The 24,982-nt window shown below is 33.9% G+C and overlaps 1 protein-coding gene across 2 annotated transcripts in view; it reads right to left on the bottom strand.

The window, feature by feature from the left end:
- LOC114329832 (5-hydroxytryptamine receptor 2A) overlaps positions 1-24,982 on the bottom strand; it is an 895,697-nt gene that overhangs the window by 1,717 nt on the left and 868,998 nt on the right. Inside the window, exon 7 of one of the 2 annotated variants that reach the window (XM_050646408.1) lies at positions 10,530-10,826. In XM_050646408.1, coding sequence (XP_050502365.1) covers positions 10,530-10,826 — 297 coding nt within the window. Of the gene's footprint in view, positions 1-10,455; positions 10,827-24,982 lie in introns of both variants that reach the window. The other variant, XM_050646409.1, reaches the window with a different exon arrangement.

Below are 24,982 nucleotides of genomic sequence, written 5' to 3'. Positions count from 1 at the left end.
TGTCATGCATACATTGTCTCAATATTCCAACTAATAAACCAGTGGCGTCACCTTAAATGAGAGTTCGACAAAACATGAGATGACTTTGTGACACAATAGTTGTTGTTGGTGAGATTGTGACATTGTTTTTTTTTTACATTTTATTAGTATTTTTTAGGTAAATAGCAATGCCCCGAAAATACCAGAGGCTACCGGGAACAGAGTGTCAAAGAAAATTGCCACCACTGTGGGAGAGAAAGATGCCGCCGCTGTGGAAGAAGAAGCTGCCACGATTGTGGAAGAAGAAAATGCCACCAATGTGGGGGAGAAAGATGCCGCCGCTGTGGAAGAAGACGATGCCACGATTGTGGAAGAAGAAGATGCCAACACTGTGGATGAAGAAGATGCCACCACTGTGGGAGAGAAAGATGCCGCCGCTGTGGAAGAAGACGATGCCATGATTGTGGAAGAAGAAGATGCCACCACTGTGGTAGAGAAAGATGCCGCCGCTGTGGAAGAAGAAGATGCCACCACTGTAGGAAAGAAAGAAGTTTTATGTGGCTTGCATCCAGAATCCGGAATCCGCTCTGGCAAAGGGAGAAGAAAATTAGCCAAATATAGGGGACTACGTCATTATCCAATACGAGGGGTCTATGTTTCCAGGAATGGTCCACTGGAGTGGAAAAGCAAGGTGTGAATGTTAGCGCCATGGAGAAATGTGGAAGATTTTGGAAGTGGCCAGACTAGGAAGACTAGTTTATGTATGAATTTGCTGATGTCGTACAAGCCAAAATAAATTCACCCGTCCAAATTTCTCGAAAAGCAATTTTTCAAGTGCCTGAAATAGACATTTATGTGAATAATTAGAATTATTACCGATTCAAAATGATTTATTTAACTTCTTTTATTTATTATTTGTGGTTAATAACATTTGTTTTTATTATTAATAAAGCTTTCTGTTCAACTGGTGGGGTGATTTTATGACAGACCAACTACATATGCTCACATGCATATGGGCGGCTTTGTGATAGATCTAATATTCAGATTATAATTACAGGCGATCTCTGTCACATTTCCGACCCATTAAAACTCCGACTTTCGGCTTGTATGCAGAATTTACGTTGTCACAATGTCACCCCAATGAAAGGGGCAAGATTGTGACAAATATTTTTGTAAATTGTTGTATTGTTTGTAAATTTTTCCCAGTGAAATCCAGCTAAGTTAGAAGTTAAAAGTTATAAGTTTCTCAAGTAAATTTAGGAATGTAATAATTCCATAAAAAATATCTTAAAATTTACAAAAACTCCTGAATTTGTCACAAAGTGACCTCGTTTTACGGTAATAGTTTCTCACCTTTAGACGTTAGCTTAAAAGTTAGTTGACTTCAGTCATAATTATACGTATGACGTTTAGTATGACGTTTAGTAAAATATTTTAGTTGAGCCATTTGTATTATTATTTGCTTTATAATTATATGGTGGTGTTGAATCCAATCATGGACCAGATATTGTAAATCTTTTTGCAGAATATTTTTCTACAGTATATTCCACTCAAATATGTGTCATACGCAGTGACTCACCTACATTTGGTCTTACTAACTTGACTGGTTTCAACATAACTATATCTGATCTTTATCTAAAATTATCAGAACTTGATGCGAATAAGGGTCCAGGTCCTGATGGGTTGCCTCCCAGTTTTCTCAAGAACTGTTGTTTCATATTATCCAGACCTCTTTTTCACATCTTTAATCAATCCTTAAATGAGGGTGAATTTCCAGAATGTTGGAAAAATAGCTTTTTAACACCTATTTATAAAGCGGCAGATAATTCATTGGCGAATAATTACAGGCCCATTAGTATAATTAGTGTAATACCAAAGATATTTGAATGTTTTGTATGTGACTATCTTAAAGCTTCACTTGAAAAACAGCTAGTAGACCAACAATTTGGATTTCGGAATAGCAGATCAACCGAATGTAACATACTAGTGTTTGTGGATTTCGTGAGGGAGGCCTTGGAGAGGGGCTGTAGGGTACATGCACTGTACACCGATTTCTCCAAGGCCGTCGATCGGTTCAACCATAGTATTTTAATATTTAAACTAAACAAACAAATGGGTGTTAATGGTCCACTTTTTGAGTGGCTGAGAACATACTTGATTGACCTAGTTCAGATGGTGCGTATCAGGGATTTTGTTTTCAGTTAGATTAAGGTTCATTCAGGAGTACCTCAGGGTTCCCATTTGGGGCCCCTGTTATTTAACATATTCATCAATGATATACACCACTGCTTCCGACACAGTTCACCTCTTATTTTTGCAGATGACCTAAAGTTCTATACAATTATCAATTATCAACAATACAGAAGATTGTATTAATCTTCAACATGATCTTGATCGGTTGAGTGAGTGGTGTATGTTGAATTCCATGGCCCTGAATGCATCCAAGTGTCATGCTATTTCTTTTGGACGATAGAGAGACCCAATAGAATATAATTATAATATACAGAATATTCCTGTTGACTGGGTTACTGAAATTCGTGATTTGGGAGTTAACTTAGACTGTAAACTTTTATTTTAATCACATTATACGTCAAAAGTTTTCAAATCTTTACAAATGCTTGGTTTTATAAAAAGATGCGCTAGAGACTTTCAGAATATTGAAGCAATTAAACTACTATATTGTTCTTTAGTTAGACCTCATCTAGAGTATTGTTCTTGTGTATGGTCTCCGTCTTAAAATATTTACATATCAAAAATCGAGACAGTCCAACACAAGTTCTTAAGGTACGTAGTATATAAACTGGGTATACCTTTTGAGTTAAATCATGTAAATTATCATCAAATTGAAACTCAATTGGGTATTCTCTCATTGCGTGACCGACGAGTAATTAAAGATGCAAGGATGCTTTATGGCATAATTAATTCAACAGTTTTGTGTCCTCAGCTACTTGAGCAGGTTGGTCTCCATGTACCTCTCCGTAGAACTCGATTGAACCAAACATTCTATTTCCTATCCATAGAACCAACTATGCTTATAACACCTTTTTATCTCGAGCACTACGATGGGCAAATATTCACCCTGATCTAGATTTCTTTGCACCGAAATTCGAATTCATTTCAGGCCCCAGGCGTATGTTTGTTTGAGTAGTTGTAGAATAGGTAGTCATTATTGTGATATGTAAATCTGTTTGTGATGTTTACTATTTTATTGTATTTTAATTGTTGACAGACGTATTATGTATTCTTTTTCTCATGATCATCTTTCAGTGCGTCACAGTTTTTCGATTTCTTTCTAACGCATTAAATTGTATGTGACAGAAAAAAAGGCACGTCCGTGATTACAGATATTTACAATATTTATTCTAGTTATTCTAGTTGTCGATAGATGGCGTGATAATAAAAAAAATATTTCTTTTTTAATTAGATAATAATATTAAAAATATAATCTGTATAATTTATAAGACTATACAAATCAAAGAAAATACCATTTTATAAATGCAAGAAACAGAAGTTGTGTTTGATTTGTTTTTAACAGATTTAACTAAAATGTCATGTTAGAATAAATGTCATAAATGTGTATTATCACGGACTTACCCTTTTTCCTATCATTTGTTACGCACTGAAAAATGCTCATGAAAAGGACAATACATTGGAATATATTTTATAAACTGTCGATATTGTAAACTTGTAATCTTATTGGGCTGCAGCCCGTTGAAAATAAATAAATAAAAATGGCTACTACCTAATTAATGTTTTTTATTGGCATAGGTCTTAATTTATTCAATCATTTGTTCTAACATGGAAAATTAAAATATAATATTTTTCGACGGCATACGTAAATATAATTTTACGACTAAAGTCAACTATACTGCCACTTATAAGAACTAAATTTATCTCGAATTATCTCACAACTTAATATGTTTTATGTGTTTCTAAATAAGTGTGACCAACAATAAGGGGTAATTTTACATGATAAAATTTACATTGACAGTTTGTTCTATAAACTTCTGTTCTATAAAGGTCTGCAAATGCTTCGTTTCCGAGATACATCATCATCATCTTTGGCTTTTACAACTGAGTTGTGAGTCCTTGACGCGTTTACTATTGTCTCCAATTGGTTCCGATCCTGTGCATGTGCTACTATTTTCCATAGTGTCACTTCTATCTTCTTTAGGTTTTCTCTGACTATCTTTCCACCTTTTTCTAGGCCGCCCTGCCGGTCTTCTACCCTGGTCGTTTCCAAAACATATTGTTAATCAGTCTTTCGTCATCACTCCGTACCACGTGGTCTGCCCATCTTAGGCCCGGCCTTTTCACCTCCGAATAACTAGTCATCTGGAAGTTTATCTGATAGATTTACATGTAATCTGCCAGATAAACTTCCCGATAACTAGTTATTCGGAGGTGAAAAGACCGGGCCTTAGTATATTCGCTCTTATATATCTCACGATGTTTACCTGTCCGAAGAGAGTCTCTAATTCATTGTTGTATCTGCTCCTCCATTCATTTGTCACACTGTCCCTGCAAGGACCATATACAGGGTGATTCATTAATAATGTAGAATCTCTGAGTTGTAGATTCTAGACATCAAAATATTTAGGTTTAACTCAAATCACTTAAATAAAATGTGGCTCGTTAGGTATGCTTCTTTTCATGAGCATTTTTCAGTTCGTCACAAATGATAGAAAAAAGGGTAAGTCCGTGATAATATACATTTTAGTGACATGACATTTTCGTTAAATCTGACAGTTGTCACATTTTATTTGCAATTTGGCATAAAATAAAATCAATTGTATTTATTGCATTTAAAAAATGACAGTTTCTTTGATTTGTATAGTCTTATAAATTGAACAGATTATATTCGTATATATATTATATCATTCGTAAATAATTTTTTTTTCGATTATAGCGCCATCTATTGACAACTAGAATAAATGTTATAAATGTCACCGACGAAATGTAATCACAGACGTGCGTTTTTTTCTGTCACTTGCAATTTAATGCGTTAGAAAGAAATCGAAAAACTGTGACGCACTGAAAGATCCTCAAGAGAAAAAGCATACTGCTCGTAACTCGGAAAAAATTTAATAAACATTTTTACCCAGTACTTTAAACCTAGTTGACATATCCTTGCCATACTTTGGAGAAAGTGTAGTTACCGTACACCCTACTAAATTATAACAAACGTTTCTGGCCACTACCAGAGGTGCGCGACAGGGGACAGTGAATGGTTTACGCTTCCCAAATTCTACGCCACTGGCGAAATTGCTATTTTAGTACAATATTTCGATTCTCCATTACTTTCTAAGTAAATAATATACTCTTTATACGTAACGACAAAGTCATTAGTTTTCGAGATATTTGAAGTTGAAAATGAAACGGCACAGCTATTTTGATTGATGTATTGCGCTCTTTCAATTTTAACTTCAAATAAGAATATATTATTTACATATAAAGTATTTGAGAATTTAAAAATTATGTGAAAATAGCAATTCCATCAGTGACGTAAAATTTGGGAAGGGTCAATCATTCACATATTTAATTGCAGTGGATATAGTTGAACAAACCCACATACCTATTGTAAGTTTTTACCTTTTTCTTATATAACCTGCTACAGTTTACACATAACACACTCATTTTAAAAATATATTAGTTACTATATGTATAGGTATAATTTGTAAGCAATTTTTAATCATATACCTCTGAACAAATGAATTTGCAATAATAGTAACATTACACCTTCATCATTTCATAATTTCCTATATAGACCAGTAAGGATCTGTTTTTAGGTGGATGTGAGAGGTGGCATTTAGATTTTTGCAGATAAAGTTAGGTGATAACTTCGTTAATAATAATTGATTTATGCTCCTTCTCAAATATGCCCGGAACATTAATAAAAAAATAGAATATTTAAAAATTTCAAAAAATTTCGTTTTTTTTCTAATTTTTTTGCAAAAAAACTATTCATTTTAGAACAAAGTCCTATAGTAATAAAACAAAGATAATTAAATTTTATATCAGATGCGATTGGTTAAAAATGTCTTAATTTATCACCCTTGTTTCAAAATAGCAATAAATATAAAATAAGGGGGCAAAACAAGCCTGTCCTTATTCAATGATTTTCCATCACTTAGGTTACACTCGGAACCTTCTTAATTCGCTTATAAAATTTTTGTAATGTGCTAAAACTGTACACCAAATTTCATTAAAATTGACCTACTAGATTTTGCATAATAATTTGGCAATCTAAACTTTTTTAAAAAATTAAAATTTTTTTAAAATCTTGCACAACCAAAAATTGAATATACAAAGTTTATCAATTTTTTTACATATAAAGAAGTACTCCACCTATCTAATGCACTTTACAGAATTGAAATCGGATTATTTAAGCAGCCTCAGCAATGTTTTAAAATTATAAACAATTTTTTGGCTTATAAACAAATTAGTGCTACGGAGGGGGTGCTACGGGCTCCTTTATTTAGATGGACTTACCCAAGTTTTTTTATGTATTTTGACCCGTAGAACACGAAATTTTTGGGATCTGGATGTCGATAAGATTGTTATAAACAAAGAACTTGAGGAATTACATAAAATCGCAAAATAAAACATTTTTTTGTATTTTTTGGGTAATTCTAAGCAAAAAATGTTTTTACAAGTTTTTTCGTATGATGCATAGTTTTCGAGATATACGCGGTGGAACTTTAAAAAAATCAAGAAATTACAATTTTTGGACGCGAATAACGTTTGATTAAAAAAATAAAATAGCAATTCTGCTGACAGGATTTGAAAGCTTAAGTCAAATTATACCGGTTTTAATTATTTGCATTGCTAAAAATTAATTTTTTTATTATTATACAAAGCTATTTGTTTATAAGCCAAAAAATTGTTTATAAATTTAAAACATTGCTGGGGCCCTTTAAATAATCCGATTTTAATTCTGTAAAGTGTATTAGATAGGTAGGCACCTCTGTATATGTAAAAAAATTAGCCAACTTCTAAATGGTCTACTTTTTGTTCAGAAAGATTTTAAAACAATTGAACGTTTTTAAAAACATTTAGATTGCAAATTTATTATGCAAAATTTATTAGGTCGATTTTAATGAAATTTGGTACACGATTTAAGTATGTTACAAAGAATTTCTTAAGTGAATTACTAAGGGTTTAAGTGCCACCAAAGTGGTTAAAAAAATGTTGAATAACAACAGACTTATTTTGCCCCCTTATTTTGTATTGCTATATTGCAGAAAAGGTAATAATTTAAGACATTTTTTACCAGTCGCATATCATAGAAAATTCAATTATCTTTATTTTATTTGTCTACGACTTTGTTCCAAAATGAAACGTTTTAAAGTTATAAGCAAAGAAAACAGAAAAAAATCGATGTTTTTCGAAATTTTTAAATATTTTAATTTTTTTATTAATGTTCCGGGCATATTTGAGAAGGAGCAAAAGTCAATTATTATTACTGAAGGTGTCACCTAACTTTATCTGCAAAAATCCGAATGCCACCTCTCACATCCAAAAATAGACGTTTTTTCGCAGAGCCTTACTGGTCTAATAATCTTCTACATACTATCTCGACAATATGGCAACTCATGTCAGATAATTGGAGGAAATTCATAATAGGCTAATTTGTGCAACAGTCTTAGAAGTAAATATCATTTATACTAAAAGAATCTCAAATTTGACTATATACAGGATTTAGACAATTAAATCTAACACAATCATTCTAACATTAATTCTACTTCTAATTGGTTTGCGTACCTATATCTACATCTAATATAAGTTCTTGTTTCACTACATTGTTTAAACTTGGAAACAACAGCATACGTAATGGTTACAGCTCTTATTATCATAGCGCTTCCATAATGTATTAAATCAAGTTAAATAACCATAGCTATAATATAGTTGTAGAGCTATTTTATATGACTCGATTGTTAATCTAAATAGGACTATAACAATAGATACATTATTCTCTAATTTGTAGGTGGATGTGCTTGTTTTATTTTTTTTATGTATCTAAATTATACCAAAACTACAAAAATATACACCCAGGTGCAGGTGCAAAGAAGTTGGCCGACACTTAGGTATTTTATAAACGAAAAGATACATTTTGGAAGTTGTCCCTTTGGATATAGGTAGGTACAATAACTTCTATATGCCCCTGCTTTCATGTAGCTAAACTTTAATAAAGACGTACGTGGATATAATGTGTTTAATAATTTGTTCTAATAAATAAATTCATATATATTTGTAAATCATATTATCCTTGCCATTGCTAATTTTACTAATTTTCACTAATACACGATTTTTTTTTGTTTTTTTTTGGGTACACCAACTTACATCATGTAATGTTAACCACAACTGTGGTGTATATAATGTACATTAGACGAATTCAAGATTTAGAATTAGCAAGCGGTCAGATGGAGTTAGGTAAATTGAGTTTTGTTTGATCGAGAGTTAAACGAGAACCAAAAGGTGAGTTTACAGTACTAGAGCAAAAAAGAGCACCATCATAATATATAGCTGCAAACTGTAGCCATTAAGAGAACGGATAAAAAAAGACTAGACTAAGGCCCGGTACTTTATGTCTCGATTAACAGCCGGTTAGTTAACCGGGTTTTAATCGGGACCTCTTTAGGGTCTCTTGCCTTGTAATAAATGCAATTATTATTATTATTATACTTATTTATAATTATAATGATACTTGTAGTTGCATTTATTACAACGCAAGAGACCCTAAAGAGGTCCCGATTATACTCCGGTTAACTAACCGGCTGTTAATCTAGACATAAAGTACCGGACCTAGAGCCACTGAGATGGACTGACTGTTGAAGAAAGAATCTTAAAGAAAAATATCAGAAAACTTATGGAGGTACAATACCTCCAAACAATTAATATGGTACGACATGTATAAAAAGGCCCAATCACAGAATCCCAAAGAAAGTAATAGAATGAAATCCAAAAAAAACGAAAAAACGAGGAAGAGCAAGGAAAAATGGAGAGAAGGCGTTGACAAAGAATTGAAAAAGGTCGATTTTTATTTTAAAATTGTAATTTTTTGGCATATATATCATACCAGTGACGTCATCCATCTGGGCGTGATGACGAAATTGATGATTCTTTAAAATTATTCTAAAGGTTGTGTGCTAGCTCATTTGTAAGGTTGTTTAATATAATTATTTATACAGGATGGCCGAAATTTTTTTTAATTAAATTAATTGACAAGAAACAAGAATGTATGTAATGTATTTAATTCAAAATACTTCATAAATAAACATTGCTTTTCACTTAAATTAAATATTTACACCGGTTTATAGCCTTCTGCGCCTTCCGGTTCCTATTTTCCAGCAGCGTCGATCTGTCAAATCTCCTGGTCGTAGATCTCTCTCAGGCATTGCCTTCTGGATTCCACTTATCCAGGTAGTTTTCTGTCTGCCCGTTTTCCTTCTATCCGGGGGTTGCCATTCCATTATCAGCTTTGGGAGTCAATGTTCCTCCATTCTTTGTACATGTCCATACCAACAAATTTGGTTTTCTTGAATTTCTTCTTTGTTTGCTTTCCTATTCATAATATCTCATATTCGTTCATTTTTTTGTGTGATACAGGCCGATCTTTACCAGAAGTCCATTTCCAGTGCTAGCAACTTCTGTTCCCTTCGCTTATTCAGTTGCCAGATTTCACATCCATACAATACCACGCTTTCAAAGGTACTATTATATAGCTGTGTTTTCTTTTATTTTAATATGGTTTTTGACCAAAGTAGTGAGTTAAAAGCTCCTATTACTTTCTTTCCTTTCATAATTCGTTCCTCTGTCCTCTGATATACTCTCTATATAAATAATTATGTTAATGTTTATATTACTGAATAGAGAATTAAATTATCTTTCAAATGAGCAAGCACACAACCAGATGGAGGACACCCATATCATCACGCCCAGATGGATGAGTTTAATAGTATGATATATATGCCAAAAAATCATAATTTGAAAATACAAATCGACCTGTTTCGGGATTTTTCCTTAGTCGCCGGTTTAGTAAATAACGAATTTATTCCTTTCATTTGCACCGTAATATATATTTATATATCTATACAGATCCGGAAAAATTTTATGATGAGTATTAAAAAATTAGCGAGAGATACTTACCTAACAGGGATACTAGCATTCTGTTTAAATTTATCAGAGAGAGATCAAGATCATATATCCTCCTAGCCTCCCGATTGAAACACGAATACTTCCTATCGTTTTCCGACTGTTTAAATTAACATCCTGCGTTGCCAGGTGTACGATAATTATCGTTTTATACGATAATTTTAACGTAAAATAGTGCACTGTAAATGATTGTTAGAGTATTAGTAGGGTTAATAGAATATCACTACAAATACAATAAAATCGATTATTCCTATACACTTTTGGTCAGCAAATATATCACAATATACAGTAGTTAGTTTCAACTCCATCCAACCAACTTACTATATCCCAAAATTTCCTAATGACTGGTCGACGATACCCTCCCGCTCGTAGAATAAGTTATAATCTTCACATACCTTTTACACCTGCACAACAGTAACCTAATGAAGGCTCCTCTGAAGGTCTTGTTGAACACGGTGTAGATGATTGGATTGATCGTCGAGCTGACATATCCCAACCAAAGACATACTACAACGACATCTTTGGGCACTTCGCATAAAGGACAGACGGCGAAGAATATATTCAAGACGAAAAATGGCGACCAGCACAGGACGAACGTGAAGAATACTATGCCTAAAACTTTTGATGCTTTTTGTTCATTGGCTACAGAGTTGGCTGATATATGTTTTCGTCTTACTCGACTTGCCAGTAACCTAAAATAAAGGAAAAACTTGTATTAACAATATGCATAACTTTGCTTATTACTTTAAACAAGGATTTTAAAATAAAGAAGTATTAAACAAAACACTGTTCTTAATTTCTACAGAACATTGTTAACACAGTATGTTTCGAAACAATATTAGCTTCTTTAAAAGAATGATCATTTAAGAGAAATCTGAGAAGTTGACTAAATTGTGTGAAAATTGCCAACAGTGTTGTATTTTATTTCATATCTTGAATATAAATTTCCATCAATTAAGCGTCAATTTTCATCCATTGTCATTCAAGTATCATGCACCCATGATATTCTGAGCATTCTACGTTATGACCACATATCGAAGGCTTCTAATCTCTTCACCATATTAACCTTCATGATTCAGGTTTTACATTCATATAGTAACACAGGATACACATAACATTTTAGGAACTTGATTCTTAGTTGTCAAAGCTAAGAATTGCTCAGAATATCTTTTTCGTTGGATACGTTTTTGAATATGTTGTTACAGCTGGTTCACCGTAAATGACCACATATTTTTTATTGAAATGTAAGGGGAGCTGTTGCAACGTTGTGGGCCCTGTTAGAGGCTCTGTTGTGGAGCTGTTACAATGTTTTTGATTTTCTTATTAGTAAACGACGTTTTTAATTTGCACCTCGTAGCATTAGTACCTAGATTTCAATACATGTATGCATCACCCTCCTAAATTTCTTATGTACTATAGTGCTTTGTTTATGCATTTAATCTCCAGTTATTGTTGAATAAAACATTCATCAACTGAATTGTGTTTGGCATGTTTATTTTAAGCTTCTTCTTCTTTTGGTTCCTATTCGTTTCGAATATTGGCGATCATTCTGGCTATAATTATTTTATTAACTGATGTTTTAAATATATTCGTTGTTGTTGTAGAGAACCATTTCCTCAGGTTTCTTAACCATGATATTCTTTTTCTCCCAATTCGTCGCATTCCAAATATTTTGTCCGGAAGGAATATCTTCAGTAATCTGTATTTAGTGCCGTTTCTCATTATGTGTCCCAGATATTCTAACTTTCTCCTTTTAATCGTATACATCACTCCTCTTTCTTTCCCCATTCTTCGTAATACGATCTCGTTGGTTATCTTGTCCGTCCATGATATCCTAAAGATTCGTCTGTGTAGACACATTTCGAAGTTTTTTTTTCATCGGTTCAGTGAGTGTCCAGGATTTAACTCCGGAGTATCATATTGAGAAGATATAACATCGTAGGAGCCTTACTTTACTTTCCAGATTTAGGTTGTGGCTTTTAAAGAGTTTGGCCAGGTTGTTGAATGCCCTCCTAGCCTACTCTATTCTACATTCTACTTCTTGTGAGTGATTCCATTGTTCGTTTACTATTGTTCCAAGATAAGTAAATTGTTTTACTCGGTCCACTAGTGTATTTTTGATAAGCAGTTGGACGTATCTAATTTTAACTTTGCCGATGACCATAAATTTAGTTTCTGATATGTTTACTTGTAGTCAAAATCTTTCATTATCTTTATCTTCTTTTTCTTCTACGGCACTACAGCCCAAATTGAGCCTTGGCCTCCTTATTTTTTAAATTGGAAAAGACTGCAAGACTTGTACACACTTCTGAATAGGTCAAAACGGCAAACAGGTGTATGTTTTCAAAAAACTTTTGATAGTGTGTAAAAAATATATTTTATATCAGCTAATATAAAATCATCAGCTAATATAAAAATATCAGCTAATATAAAATTTTATATCAGCTGATATAAAATATATTTTTTACACACTATCAAAAGTTTTTTGAAAACATACACCTGTTTGCCGTTTTGTCCTTATTTTTTGCCTCCACCCTTGCCTGTCTGTGGCTGCTCTTTTCCATACACGGTCTCCTAAAAGGGCTTGTGCGTCGCTGTTTACTGTGTCTTCCCAGCGCTTTCGTGGCTTCCTAAGCGGTCTCTTTCCTTGCATTCTAGCATTCAGTGCTCGTTTTGGTAGCCTATCCTCTCCCGTTCTTCCTCTCCCTCTCTCCGTATCTATATCTACTTTGTTTATTAATTGTTGGAAACTGTTTAAACTGTCTGCAAAAATAACGGATGCACAACGGATGTTGTTTAGGCGTTCTCCATTTAGGAGTATTCCATGTTCGCAATTTTCCAAGGTTTCACTCATAGATATATAATACTCTAGATTGCGCCCTGCGATCTTAAAATGGGTGACGGTTGCGACAGAGATAAATGAGCCTATTTGGTCGGTAGTCTCTTTTTAATTTAAGGGGAATATCAACGACGTGACTATCCCACTTTATCGAGTAATATATGTTGACAGTTGGAGCGGGTGGTGACGAGAAAATGGTCTTTGGTTTTCGGACGTGGATAATCCTGGTTCCAATCCCATACCAACTTTACCTTTTTTATTTTTATTTAATCAATATTGCGTTTATTAGATATTTTTACATCTGAAAAATGGACCTAAGTAAATCTAGCAGATAATAAATGTACCTATGCATAGTAAGTTAATATTGGAATACATAATTTGTGAACTGCATAGTAAAATAAAAGTCATTCGTTACCTATTAATATAAATTCGTCCTTATTCGAATGATGTGAATAATATTTGTTTTGCTTCTACTTTTTTTAAAAATTGTAACAATAGTTTCATAAATAAAAATAATGTCTAATTACTTATAATTGAATCGGTCATTTCAAAAACAGCAAAGTCCACAATTTTGAGAAACTAACTTTTTGAGAGGAATAGACTCCTTTAAGATAAACGTTGTGTGCAAAAACGACACCAGTCCAGTAAAAACATCAGGAACAAAACTACAATATAACTCTGAATTTTGATGTCATCCATTTCATCTATTTTCGACTATATAGTTAAGTTTTCTTTGCTCTTCTGTAAAATTAGGAATATGTGACTCGTGTTGTTTTTGAAATGACCGATTCAATTAATAAATCGATGGTACATTATGTTGATATTAATTATTGGTAATTTTTTACGAATATGTTTAATTACTTTATACTATTCTACCATTAACTTACTAAAAAAATAACATGGCTTTTATATTTTTAAAAATCTATAGGTACCTACACAGTTTGTCTTATTTGTTATATATTTCTTTGCATAGATTTATTTTAGAGATGTAATAATATCTAATAAACGCGATATTGATTAAAGAAAAAATAAAAAAAGTAAAGATTGGTATGGGATTCGAACCAGGATTATTCACGTCCGAAGACAAACGACCAGTTCTCGTCGCCATCCGCTCGAACTGTCAAACCATCTAAAATACTCGACGACAGAGTAGGATAGTGACGTCGTCGATACTCCCCTTGAATTAGAAAGAGACTACCGACCAAATAGGCTCATTTATCTCTGTCGCAACCGTCACCCATTTTAAGATCGTAAGGCGCAATCTAGAGTATTATAAATCTATGGTTTCACTTAATATTTCCTATGAATATAGGTTAAATAATATATGCAGGTGAAAGTGTACATCCTTGTCTAACTCCTCGTAGAATCTGGATCGCTTCCGTCGGTTCATCTCCAAGATTAATTGATTTAATTTTGGAATGTGGATTTGCTAATTTAACTTGTAATCAGATGTTAATTTTAAGAATTTTAAAAAAATATTTATTTCATTTTTTAGTATTGAAAGTTACTTGTGGTAATTTTTGTTTCAAATGAAGTCTCAAGAGCCAAATTATCAGATTTTAACACTCTTTCAGAGTCGACGCCATACCCAGGGGCGTAGATACCGCCGTATCAGCCATATCAATTATACGGGGCCCCTGATATTCAGGGGCCCCAGCGCAGCATGTCGAAGCAAAATTCCATTTAAAAAATAAAAATGTATACCATTTTTATTCAGTTGCAATGCGAAGGCAAAACAATCTTACTTTTCAATTAGAATACGAAGCGCAGTCCAGTCCTCTGAATCGCGATTTTCGGCTCTTATTGGAGCCTCATCGGAAAGAACGTAGGCACTGTTCTCCATACTCCAATTGACTAGCGTCGAGAGTTTTTCCCACCCATTGCAACCGAAGTGAAGATATTAGGTGACTAGCGTCATCTGGCAATTGAAAGATGAAGTTAGTTTTCAATCCTAATAGCAAAATTAATAATATTGAAAATATTAAAAAAATTACTAAAAGATTTTTAAATTGAAAACTTATTGGTATATTTCCCTGGTGACACCTCCAAGGCTTCTACAATTTGCAAGCCAAATGGATGCTGCAGTGAAGACAAAGGGAAGGAATTCTACACTATGCAATTCACATCCCCCGTCTGCAGCTCGGTAAAGTTCCAACGGAAAATGCACCTGGTTACTCTACGGAGTAATCCGACTATAAAATAAAAATGTATACCATTTTTATTCAGTTGCAATGCGAAGGCAAAACAATCTTACTTTTCAATTAGAATAGGAGCGCAGTCCAGTCCTCTGAATCGCGATTTTCGGCTCTTATTGGAGCCTCATCGGAAAGACCGTAGGCACTGTTCTCCATACCCCAATTGACTAGCGTCGAGAGTTTTTCCCACCCATTGCAACCGAAGTGAAGGTATTAGGTGACTAGCGTCATCTGGCAATTGAAAGATGAAGTTAGTTTTCAATCCTAATAGCAAAATTAATAATATTGAAAATATTAAAAATATTACTAAAAGATTTTTAAATTGAAAACTTATTGGTACATTTGCCTTCGCATTGCAACTGAATAAAAATGGTATACATTTTTATTTTATAGACGTATTACTCCGTAGAGTAACCAGGTGCATTTTCCGTTGGAACTTTACCGAGCTGCAGACGGGGGATGTGAATTGCATAGTGTAGAATTCCTTCCCTTTGTCTTCACTGCAGCATCCATTTGGCTTGCAAATTGTAGAAGCCTTGGAGGGGTCACCAGGGAAATGTACCAATAAGTTTTCAATTTAAAAATCTTTTAGTAATATTTTTAATATTTTCAATATTATTAATTTTGCTATTAGGATTGAAAACTAACTTCATCTTTCCATTCAAAAAATTTGAACGAAATATTCGAAAATTATTTAACTATTAAAACGCTTTGAAACAGTGTATATTATTTGGATATCGACATTCTCGTGTAATGGAATAATGGATTCTTTATCTTAATTATATTTATGTACCGGTATCTATTTTCTCCCGCTCGCCTTTATTCCATAACAACAGAGCTTTTTTGTTTTCAAGCTACTTTTCATTGTCCATTCTTCGTTGGCTGTGTGTGAGATGTTGTATAATGTATAATGCCAAATTGCAATTTTTGTAATCGCTTTACCTTTGAATGTTTGAAACAGTGTGTATTGTTTGGGTATATTTTCGTGTAATTGTTCTTTATCTACAAATTGTAATTATGTATATTTATTCGCCGGCCGCTCGCCGTCATACCATAAGAACAGAGCTTCTTTGTTTAAGCTAATTTTCAATGTCCATTGACCATTGGCTTGAAAAACTAAATCTGAGTTCAACCAATGAGTTTCAACAATTCAAATCTATTTTTCTACTTTGGTTTTTTAGATTTTATTCTTTTAGTTTGTAATAATATTGACGATTTATGTAATTTCAGTAAACTGTACTTGTTATTGTTTTTTTTCGACTCTTTGTAAGCTTTGCCTATAAAATTGTAAAATTTTCAGTGACAATAAAGCATATTTCGATTCTATTCTATACAAGCGTTTTTGCTTCTTTTGTTGAACATTTTTTTAGCACTACCCCATATCAGTCGTGGAAAAGGGCCCCGCGACAAATTTTGATATGGGGCCCTGGTGCCAGTGGCTCTACGCCACTGGCCATACCTAAAGAATACTGCTCTTTGAATTGCCATTCTACTTTGGTGACAGCGAGTTAATTAATAATTTAATTTTAAAGAGGTTACCACCAAGTCGAAAAGTGAGTTAAAGAGGCGAACTGTTGTGCCCTAAAGGACAAAACAAAAATCAGAATTTTCGAGAGAGGTCGGGACAGAGTCGTTGTTTAGATAGAATTTTAATTCACTTGTTCGACAATACAATACCGTTGTTTTGTCCTGGAGGGAGGAATATCTATAAGAGTGGGTCAAACACTTGACGAAGTAACGCAGTTTATTAAAGTTGCCCTAATGGAAAATATTTGGAATGAAATCGCTGAACCGTTATATTGACGACAGACGACATTTTCCACTAATATTCTCTTATTTTATTGTGTCTGTATTCGACATGATATTGAATGAAAATGATATGATATGATGAAAACATATTTAATATTGTAACATTCCAACTACCCCAGTTAGTTGGGGAGTTACTGTATAACAATAAAACTCCAACTAACTATTGGAGCCGATTGTTACGGCTTCGTCTAGCTCCAGGTGTACATAAGTTCGTGTTATCTTAGTTGAAAAAGTGAACAATGAGTCTTGGAAGGGACAAACAAAATATAAAATTAACTATAAATTTTTTAGTCATAGTTATTTAAGGGCGTAGGCGCAAAATTTGGGCTCCAGTGCTTGTTAAATGAATATATTTTTCGAATCCCGAGAAAAATTTAAACTCAGAATGAAAGATTACATTATTACCGAGGACCGAAAGTCCCTTAGAATAAAAAAAGTTTCTTTTGAATGAGATATTTGAAATTAAAAATAACACTAAATTATCTCTTTCTTTCACCCCTGTAAATTGAAATAAACATTATAGAAGTTTTTAGGGACTTTCGGCCCTCGATCATAACGTAATCTTTCATTATGCGTTTAAATTTTTCAAAAATACTTATTAGCTTTCTCAGGATTAAAAAACTAAAGCATTTAAAAAGCACTGGAGTCAAATTTTGCGCCTACCCCCTCAATATTTGACAATAAAATGAAATCAGCTTTCAAGAGAACAAGCAAATCCTGCCTATAGCTTTACAATAAAAAATGATTCTTATGGCATTGTTGGATTGCTTTCTGGACATGGCGGATGATAATGGATTTAGCTGGCTCCAGATGATGCAGGTAGATCTATATGTTTGGCATGTAAGTGTCAAAACTGTCAAATAACGTTGTGATCTTGACAGGAGCTGCAGTTTTGGTTTGTGAACCACGCGGTTACATCGTCGACGATGTGTTGTAGGCTTCAGAAAGTCCCTCTCGAAAAGAGGGACAAAATTAATAATAGGCCAAAAAATTAGAATGACAAACCTTGTCTTAGGACATCAGAAGTTTAAAAGGATCCCCTTGCCATATTTTCCAAGTCTCCATTTTTAAGATAAATATTAAATAAAATTAGCCCAGTCGGGTTAGACGAATAACCCTGCATTAGGAGCTGCCCCAAATTTTATTTTTCTAATCTTTAGGGGGTCAATAGTAGTGTTAATTTAAAATCTCGACTGAATTCCGCCGTTACGTTACCCGCCATCTTGATTTTAAGCGAGAACCGTTTTTGCTCAATAACTCCGCCATTTTCAACTTTTCGACAAAAAGTGTAATAACCAAAATTGTTGAAAATATGATTTTCTATCATTTCTACGCTTACAAAATTTTTCGTGCTGTCGATATTTTCCGAGTTATGCCGGAAAATAGTGACAGTTAGAGCATAATTATGGAATTATCTCGTTTACTATTAGTTTTACGACAAAAATGTTCCTATACAAAAATAGAGAAATTTAAATTCTATATAATTTTGATTTCTTTAATTTTTTTGCTAAAGTTACTATTTAAGGTAGTAAGTATGCGGTAATGTAGCGATTTTGTAGCAATGGTTTTTGTACAATATCTACGCCATTTTCAACTACAATTGATCCAAATATGATTTCCTACAATTTCTGTTTAACAATTTTTTTCATGCGGTTGATATTTTTCGAGTTAAGTGGGAAAAGAGTAAAAAGTGGTGGGGGGAACATAATTACTGAATTGAATCTTGTTTCCGAGCTGCCCCAAATTTTATAATTCTATCCTTTAGGGGAGATCAATACTTGTGTAAATTTAAAATCTCGACTGAATTCCGCGGTTGCATTAGCCGCCATATTGATTTTAAAAGAGAACCGTTGTTGCTTAATATCTCCGCCATTTTCAACTTTTCGACAAAAACTGTAGGAACTAAAATTGTTGGACACGCAATTTTCTACATTTCTTTTCCACAATTTTTTTACGCGATCAACATTCTCCGAGTTAAGGGGAAAATCGTGAAAGGGGAGGGGAAGCATAAATATTGAATTGTCTCATTTATTATTAACTTTTGTTAATAATAATAATATTATAGTAATTGTACATAAACAAAAATAAAGAGAATTATATTTTATACAATTTTTGAAACTTCCAATGAAACACCAACCAAACTAAATACTAAATACATAAAAGACATAAATAATAACTTATATGCATTAAGTTCACTTAATTTTATTAACTAGCGGGTTTAATTGGTTAAATTTGTTTGTCGATAATGAAGTTTCATGACAGCCAACATATTTTAATATTTAAACAATTTTTTTTAAATTTTGGACCCTGTTGGGGGAATACCCCATTCCCCCCTTGTAGACCCGCCACTGGTTCTCTCGCAAAATTATAGTAAATCGTAATTGGAACAATTTCAGTCACGTACTACCTTAAAAATTGATTTTATCAAAAAAATTAAAAAAATCAAAATTGTACAAATTTTAATTCTCTTCATTTTTGTATAGGTTCAAATTTGTTGTAAAACTAATAATAAACGAGATAATTCAATAAATCAATAATTATGCTCTAACTGTCACTATTTTCCCCCCATAACTCAGAAAATATCGAACACACGAAAAAAATTATAATAAACGAAACTATAGAAAATCGCATTTTCAATAATTTCAGTTTCTACTCTTTTTGTCGAAAAGTTGAAAATGGCGGAGATATTGATCAAAAACGGTTCTCATTTAAAATCAAGATGGCGGCTAACGCAACGGTCAAATTCAGTCGAGATTTTTAATTTATACTACTATTGACCCCCTTCCCCTAAAGATTAGAAGAATAAAATTTGGGGCAGCTCGTAATGCAAGGTCAGATGCTATCCCGACTGGGCTAAATAGCAAATTGGCAAGCAACAAATGAATATAATTATTATTGTTTAAAGAATTAGTTAAATTAAATTAAATATTCTAGCTGCATATAAGTTTAACAAAGTTAAAAACGTGAGTTAAAGAGGTTACGTATGAAAATTGTCCCACTCGCATCCCAAAAAAACATCCATTGTTTAAATTGTTATCTTGTCTTGTGCGTGAAGTGATGGAACCCATGTTTCCTCCATGGTTATAAAACGGCGCAAATATTCTGATTTCTTTCTGTGAGCTACTTATCGGTATTTCGATAACGACCTCCGAAGTTGAAGTCGAAACGTCAAAAAAAATTTTTCTAACTTAACCTGTGGCTTATTTTCCAATTTAGGATCATAAATCTACATTAAACACTGGCATGTGGAAATGCTGGTATACAACTAAAAGCTAAACCAAAGGAGTTTTTAATGAACAGTCAACCCTAACTGTAATCTTTTGTCACTGACTTGATATTATATCTCCCATTTGTAAAACATTTATTATTTTCACTTTTTTTTCTATCGAATTTAAATTATTATTCCAATTTTGTTATTCCAACAAGTAATCATGGCATTCCCCGTATAACATAATAATATATTTTAATTTATACCGGATTAAATTGAATAAAGATATGTCTCGTGCCTGAATATGATTTTCTCAGAGCCCTGGCCCTTTGGCAAGAAGTATGTTTCAAGGCCAAGTGACAGCAAAAGCATTTTAGGACGTATATTCTGGTTAACAAAAGGGTAGAGTTGCAGAGACATAAAAGGGGATTTTAAAGTTTTCAATGGTATCTGCTTTATCCATTATCCAATAAGTCTAGCATAAAATGACTGTCTAAAACAAGAGATTTCAAAAGTAAGGTTACATGTCTCTAAAGTCACGGACTCTGCTAAAACAGAGGTTGTGTAAGGATGAGGGATTGTGTAAAGGAAAGTAAATGAGATTTTTACTTGTAAAAATGTGAATACATTTTTATTTTTCTATGCACTGTTAGAGGAACACATAGTTATTTAATTATTAACAGTTATTTTTCTTCCCAGTCCTTTAATAGCAACCACATTTTTTAAGTTTTCCTAATTATTTTTTTTTATTTACTTCTAAATATCTTCATCAAAACTTTATAGCTCTTATCTTTTTCGCTTCCTTCTCTCCTCACTGATATGTATGATGTATTGTAGTAGATTATATCGTTTGTATAACAGGTATCTATTAAAAGAGGCAACAGACACGGATGCATTCTCTCCTCGCCGTTGTTTAATATCTACTCAGATAGCTAATATGCGACAGTCTGTAGGGCCTTAGTTAGAGAGTTATTGGATTGCGTAAACATGACAGGAAATGAAATAGGTCTAAAAAATGAATGCTTTTAAGGCACAATTTCCAGTATTTAGTCGCCAAACTCACAATAATCCTTCCCTACAGATAGATCAACAAAACATGGAGAGAATTACTACTTTAAATATCTGGGATGCTACAATACAGATAACTAGACTCAAGAGATCATAACTACATTAGAGATAACTGGACTCAACTAGACCCAAGTAAAGAGATCAAATGCAGAACTGAAGCAGGTCGGATAAAGTAAAATTAAATTATTCTTCTGTCAGAGGAGTAATCAAAGTGAAACACTTTAAGGAACAGTTGGCAAAACTCAAATGTAAATGTTCAGGTGACACCATCCGACAAGCAGATGAAAGATGGAACAAGCAAATAATCTACTGGCGACCATAGGAACATAAGAGGGGAAGAGGAAGGCCTCAGATGAGATGGAGCGACGACCTCAAAAAGCATGCCGGATCCAGATGGATGACCACAGCGCTGGATAGAAACCAGTGGAAAAGAGAAGGGGGCCTATGTCCAAAGATGCATAGATTAATGCTCTATGATAGATAGAAGATTAGGGTTTAGTTCGAACCTTCGATGTGTAAACATCGCTCCGCTTTGTTAAAGTAAATGTTAATCAATAAGTAATAATACTAGTTACATAGTTAGTGAAATAAAGTGAATCAGCATTCTTATCAATTTAAACATTTCAAGTAAGTGACTAGAATTAATTAGCAAAATATAAAAAGTAACAAAAAAAAGGTTCCTACCGGTAGCAGGTAGGAACTCCTTTTGGATAGTCCTATCAGGGAAATTGAATCAATCCCTGCCTTCTGCAGATTCCAGGTGTTTCCTGACCCGGGAAACTAGTACCTGCTAAGGGTCCCCTGTCCAGGGTCACGGATGAAGCCCACAACGGCATCCAGGGCGGAGAAGAAGGTCTTCACAACGGTCTGGAGGACGGAGGTGGCAGCCCCCTGGTTTTAGGGCTTGTATAAAATCGAACCTGGAAATCGGCAGCTGGTTTTTCAGTATCTGTATTGAGCGGAAGTCATTTAGGCCAGAACGGTCAATACAGAATAGTACTCGGTGCGGTGGCAACCACTTAAACAGCGTGTACACAGCGGTGTAGAAAGCCAAGGGAATGACTACTACACTATTTTTCTCAGGTTAATCAATATGGCTGAGGAAATAAACGATGGCCCCGAGTACGGGCGCTTCTTAAATGGGGCAGGGGTGCGAAGAATCTCCCGCTTGGCCAAATTTGATATACAGAGAAGTTGTAGAATAGGCACATGGAATGTGCGGAGTTTATATGAACCAGGAAAAACACACAATGCCATAAATGAGATGAAAAGGCTGCAAATATCAATTCTGGGTATCAGTGAAATGCGATGGCCCGGATCTGGCCAATGCCATGTGGATGATCATGAAGTATATTATGCAGGAGAAGAGAGTAATTACCATCGTCATGGTCTAGGATTCATAGTCTCAAACGAGGTTAGCAAATGTGTTAGAGCGGTATGCCAGGTATCTGAACGAGTCATAATGATTCAGTTGAACGCGAAACCCAGAAACATAAATTTAATACAAGTGTATGCACCGACAGCGGAAAGTGAACTGGAAGAACTTGACAAGTTCTACGCCGATGTAAAAACTGTTACCGACCAACTCAAGACTAGAGATCTCACCATTCTGATGGGTGACCTTAATGCTAAGATAGGAAAAGGCAGACAAAGTAATATTATTGGCTGTTATGGACTGGGCGATAGAAATGAAAGGGAAGACTATTTCGCAGATTTTTGCAAAGAACATAATCTATGTATAATGAATACCTTTTTCAAATTACCTAAAAGGAGATTATATACGTGGAAATCTCCAGCAGATACCCCCAATAATATCGTAAGAAACCAAATTGACTACATAACCATCAGTGAGCGTTACAGAAATGCAGTAAAGTCTGTAAAAACCTATCCTGGCGCCGATGTGCCATCTGATCACAATCTATTGTTAGCCGAAATAAAATTAAAACTTAAACGGATAAAACAACCACGATCCTCTAACAAACTGGATACCGATTTTATTAGAAACAACAGTCAGGGGATTTCAAACAATTTAGAGAGCAATTTTGAGAATAGCGAACAACAAGAATCCATCGAGGATCATTGGAACCAAATCAAAACGATTATAAGCAACTCAACTCCAAACTTCAAAGAGAAAAATCAAAAGAAGCAACAGTGGATGAACGATGAGATTTTGAATTTGATGGAAAAAAGACGCAAATTTAAGAATCAAAACATCGAAATGTATAAACGCATTAATAAAGAGATAAGGACTAAAATACGAGCGGCAAAAGAAACATACTTTGAAAAAAAATGTTTAGAAATTGAAGAGTTGCAGAGAAAACATGATTCATTTAATATGTATAAAAAAATAAAAGAACTCACCGGTCAGAACAAAAAACATGCAAATAACATCGTTGATAGAGACGGAAAACTGATTATCACTGATTTGGATAAAATAGACAGATGGAAAGAATACATTGAGGAACTGTTTAATGATGAAAGGCCCGAGCTTGAAATTAACGAAGTAGTTACAGGACCTGACATAACTATGGACGAAATTGAACAAGCAATAAGATTAGCAAAGACCAGAAAAGCGACGGGACCAGACGAAATACCGAATGAAATAATAAAGCTCTTCGAAAATTCAGGTAAAAGATCTCTCCTTCATCTTTTTAATAAAGTTTATCAAACTGGCTATATACCAACGGATTGGCTGCTGTCGACTTTTGTGACGATACCTAAAAAAGCAAACGCGAAAAGATGTAGTGACTACCGAACCATTAGCTTGATGAGTCATGTTTTAAAGATATTTCTACGAATTTTGCACTCTAGGATGTACCAAAAAATAGAAGAACAGCTTGGTGATACACAGTTTGGATTCCGCAATAACCTTGGGACCAGAGAAGCACTGTTTAGTATTCAGGTTATGGTACAGAGATGCAGAGATGTCGGACATCCGGTTTATATGTGTTTCATTGACTTTGAGAAGGCCTTTGATCGGGTAAAACATACGGAAATGATTGCTATTCTTCAGAAAGTGGGTATTGATGATAAAGACCTACGCATTATCAAAAATCTTTACTGGCATCAACGTGCAAACATCAGGATTGGCTGGGACACGTCTGAAGAACTTCAAATACGAAGAGGAGTAAGGCAGGGCTGCATTTTGTCCCCACTAATATTTAACATCTATTCTGAGTTTGTTTTCAATAAAGCAGTGGATAATGCTCAATGTGGTATCAAAATGAATGGCGTCAATATTAATAATTTGAGATATGCGGATGACACGGTGTTAATTGCGAGCAATTATGAAGAACTTCAACATCTGATTAATAGGATTACCACAACGTGTGATGAATATGGACTCAAGCTGAACACCGCAAAGACCAAGGTGATGGTTGTCAGTAAGACGCCAATACAACCGGAAGTAGTAACAGCTTATGGTGAACAATTAGAAAGAACTAACAGTATCACCTACCTTGGTTGTAATCTAAATGAGAACTGGGACATGAGCAAAGAAATTAGAATACGTATAGAGAAGGCCAGAGCTGCATTCTTTAAGATAAAGAAACTTTTATGTGGAAACAACATTACTTTGAATCTTAAAATTAGATTAGTGAGATGTTATGTGTTCTCTACTCTTTTGTACGGTGTCGAAGGTTGGACTTTAACAGATACTCTTCTCAAGAAATTGGAAGCCTTTGAAATTTGGGTATACCGAAGAATCCTACGAATAAGTTGGGTGGATAG

Source organism: Diabrotica virgifera, chromosome 3 (genome assembly GCF_917563875.1).
Source record: "Diabrotica virgifera virgifera chromosome 3, PGI_DIABVI_V3a".
Lineage (NCBI taxonomy): Eukaryota > Metazoa > Arthropoda > Insecta > Coleoptera > Chrysomelidae > Diabrotica > Diabrotica virgifera.
This window is presented reverse-complemented; position numbering and strand designations above follow the sequence as displayed.